The sequence below is a fragment of the Palaemon carinicauda genome, chromosome 15 (assembly GCF_036898095.1).
Source record: "Palaemon carinicauda isolate YSFRI2023 chromosome 15, ASM3689809v2, whole genome shotgun sequence".
NCBI lineage: Eukaryota > Metazoa > Arthropoda > Malacostraca > Decapoda > Palaemonidae > Palaemon > Palaemon carinicauda.
This window is the reverse complement of record NC_090739.1, coordinates 108,488,687-108,492,585: the sequence shown is the minus strand read 5'-3', so window position 1 is coordinate 108,492,585 and position 3,899 is coordinate 108,488,687. Positions and strand designations below refer to the sequence as shown.

The 3,899-nt window shown below is 41.0% G+C and overlaps 1 protein-coding gene across 1 annotated transcript; it reads right to left on the bottom strand.

Moving 5' to 3' along the window:
- Nucleotides 1-993: 993 nt before the first annotated feature.
- LOC137654356 (piggyBac transposable element-derived protein 4-like) lies at nucleotides 994-3,554 on the bottom strand. Its single transcript, XM_068387966.1, has 2 exons — nucleotides 1,276-3,554; nucleotides 994-1,127 (listed from the first exon to the last, which is right to left on the bottom strand). Exon 1 carries the CDS (start codon nucleotides 3,253-3,255, stop codon nucleotides 1,279-1,281), a length of 1,977 nt encoding a protein of 658 aa, XP_068244067.1. The 5' UTR covers nucleotides 3,256-3,554; the 3' UTR covers nucleotides 994-1,127; nucleotides 1,276-1,278.
- Between the last annotated feature and the right edge of the window lie 345 nt (nucleotides 3,555-3,899).

The following is a 3,899-nucleotide window of genomic DNA, read 5'->3' as shown; positions in this document are numbered from 1 at the left end:
CCGTGATCTCTGTGGGCCCCTGGTTAAAATGAAGGCTGCACTTAATATTTCAAGAAGAAAATTACCTTTGCAATTTACTTGGGTTTTACAATGGTTGTAATATTTACAATATTAACTAAAATAACCAACATCAAATTATTGATTAGCTCTTGACGGTGTTTGAAAATAACAGAAATAAAAAAATGCAATCATTGTTGCTCAAAATACATGCACAAACTAAATAAATCATGTTCAATGTCTTCGTTTATTAATATGTTAACGCAAGTGCTAGTTTAACACTCCTCACAAAAATCTGTACAATATAACCAGTTTTTTTGGCATGAGCAGTGATGAGTGTCACAAAAGCCTTTGCATTTGCATCTGATTACTCTCAGCAAGGCATCAGGCGCAGGGCTGTTGTCCATCATGCAAGGAATTAAGTTTCTTCCATTTTTCTTCCAGCCCCAATCGTCAGGTTTAATATCACTGATACCTAGCCAGAATTGTGTTTGATAATAAACCCGGAATGAGTGATATTTTGCTGCATCACTAGTAGGTGGCAGGTCATTCACATCAACACTTCTCAAACTCTTGATGACTTTGCCCTGAAACTTTTTCTTTCTCAGGTCATCAAAAGTTGCCCAATCACTGTTAGAGCTGTACATCTGAATAATTGCTCGTTCTCCTGCTATTTTTATTTCCTCATGAGTTGAGCTGGGAGACAAGAATGGCACAGCACACTCGCAGAGAACACTGTTTTTTTTTTTTCAGTACAGCTCCCTTTCCTATTTTGTAGTAACCCTCCATTTCCGTAACATGAAAGGTAACCCTGGGTGAATTTCACCCGGTAATTAAATAATTAAAATAAAATACTTATCCTGAAAATCTTGTTATTTGGAACACATACGAATGAAATATAACTCCTTCTCTCTTATTGAGGCTATTATAAATGAAATCCTCCTGTAAATCATATATTTATTTTTTTTTTCAAAAATACAGAAAAAAATATACTTTTCTTGGAGTACTTTACTAATTAAATTGACAAAAAAAAAAATGATTTCCGAATTTTGTTTTTTGTTGGTGTAGAACTCTCTACTGTCATGGGACTACGTACTGGCTGAATCCCATCTCCCAAGCTCGTATACAATCTGTATGGGAGACAGACAAAAAATGGTAAATTTTTCAGTACATACCAAATTAATTTTTTTCTATTCAACACTTGCAGTATGGCAAATTATGCTTCAAATGACTCAAAGTACATCAATGAAACACATACAGTACTATATATACACTCACCTGTTAGATACAGTCACCACAGACTGGATACAGATGCCGAGGACACATCGGCTTGACGCACTTGTTGCATCTGTGACGCGTCTTCCTATCGGACTTGACCGGGCACTCACAACAGCGCACCAGTGCACCGCTGCTGGCTGAGAAAGATGTCCCTGGTGATCCTGCAGCACTGCCTGGTGATGGTACATTGCAGACAGTGGTGATCAAGGACTGCAAGGATCGGGGCAAGGGTAAATCCAGCAGTGACGTGGCCCATGGGGTGATTAGGGCCTTCCCGAGCTGCAGCATGAATTTCTGGCGTGATATGACTTTTCTGTTGCCCCCTCTTTCCATATTCTCCTTGTATAAAATGTAAGAGTTTACCTTGGCAGCATTCACCATTCCATAAAAAATACAGAGTGGCCAACGTCTTGTTTTGCGCGAACAGGAATTCCCGGAACACATCTGGTCAAACGTATCAACGCCTCCTTTTGTTGAATTGTAGAATTCAATGATCTCCGGTTTTCCTTTAGTGCCAATGTTGGGCTGAGTGTGCTGAGATGACAGGAGCAACACTAGTTTCTTTGTTGTCTTGGATGTATCAGACACATATGACACCAGAGTCATTTCCTTTGTGTACAGGAAGGCACTTGATCCACGCTCTCTTGTAGCTTTGTCCGTCATCTCCTTCGGTATCTCCTTCTTGTTGGCGCGCACTGTGCCAACAAGAGTCATGCCACAGTTATTTAGGAGATCTGATACCAGGGGAACAGAGGTAAACCAGTTGTCAGTTGTGACGTTCCTGTGTGTTCCATGGTAAGGCCTCGTTAGCTCTCGGGTAAACTGATGGCCGAGTGTAAGGCCGCCCTTTGGTTGAGTCCCCTGCTTCCCCAAGTATGGGATGCCACCAACCAAGTACTTAGACTTGCTATCATTGATGAGAACGAGCTTGATTCCATACTTGGCCGGCTTGTTGGGAATGTACATACGGAAGGGGCAGCGGCCCCTGAATCCCAGTAGCTGCTCATCAACAGTGAGGTTTTCATGGGGGACATACAGTTTGCCACATCTCTCAATAAAAATGTCCCATATTTCCCTCACAGCAGCAAACTTGTCAACCTCTCGCCGAACCTGTCGCGTTTGTGGGTCGTCAAATCTTAGACACCGAATAAGGAACCTGAACCGAGCCTCGGACATTGCCACACGGTATAGACCACAACCTGTATCCACGCTCCACATTTCACTGGTGGGGATGTGTTCATCGCACTTCTGGGCACTGATGATAAGTACACCCAGCAATGCTTTGACTTCTAATGGCACAGTGGGAGCAAAAGTGGCTGATCTTCTTTTATAGTTGGAGGCAAATGTATCAATGGCCTTGTTAGTCCACGTCACAATCACTTGGATGAGATCATCATTGAAAAATAAACTGAAAGCTTCCTCTGGTGACACTGCATTCCTTGCCGCCCCTGTAGTTGGGCCAGGAGTAAAGGCGCTCACGATGTTCCTTGTGGGAGTCTTTACGTTACTTGGGGTCTGCGGCCGACAACTCCACCTAAACTTACTAGGGGTGGCAATCGTTGTAGTCTTGAATGTGACGATGGGCGGAATATCACGCTGGCGCCTTCTTCCCCTATCAGTGGCAGCAGGAGTAGCTGAGGTAGAAGCGATAGGTGTGGGGACGTCGGTAGGAATTGGGGATAGAGAACGGTCAACAGAGGTACGACGGGGGCGTTTGACTGGTGTAGAGGCTACCCTTTTTCCTCTTTTCTTCTTCATGCTCATCATCACGTCATCTTCTTCCTCATCAGAACTCTCATCTCCTGGTTCAGGTAAATATTCTTGGTTTTCATCACTATCATATAACAGGTCACATTCAAGTTCATCAATTTCATCATTATCACTTTCAGAACCACTATCTTCACAAATTTCTGAGAGAGCCCCAGTTGTGTTCATAAGTTCAGACAGTTCTTCATTTGTGTATGCCTTTTTGCTGGCCATGGCTTATTCTTTATAATTCACTCACTTTTATTCACTAAATCTTGCCTGAAAAGAAAAAAAATATTATGCAAGGGTTTACAAAATAATATGTCACATTCAAGTTCATCAATTTCATCATTATCACTTTCACAACCACTTCTATCTGCACAAATTTCTGAGAGAGCCCCAGTTGTGTTCATAAGTTCAGACAGTTCTTCATCTGTGTATGCCTTTTTCTTTATAATTCACTCACTTTTATTCACTAAATCTTGCCTGAAAAGAAATAAAATATTATGCAAGGGTTTACAAAATAATATGTCACATTCAAGTTCATCAATTTCATCATTATCACTTTCACAACCACTTCTATCTGCACAAATTACTGAGAGAGCCCCAGTTGTGTTCATAAGTTCAGACAGTTCTTCATCTGTGTATGCCTTTTTCTTTATAATTCACTTTTATTCACCAAATCTTGCCTGAAAAGAAAAAAAATATTATGCAAGGGTTTACAAAATAATATGTCACATTCAAGTTCATCAATTTCATCATTATCACTTTCACAACCACTTCTATCTGCACAAATTACTGAGAGAGTCCCAGTTGTGTTCATAAGTTCAGACAGTTCTTCATCTGTGTATGCCTTTTTCTTTATAATTCACTCACTT

What these genes read in the sequence shown, in the direction of transcription:
- LOC137654356 (XM_068387966.1), bottom strand. Translation starts at nt 3,255, where the DNA reads ATGGCCAGCAAAAAGGCATACACAAATGAAGAACTGTCTGAACTTATG.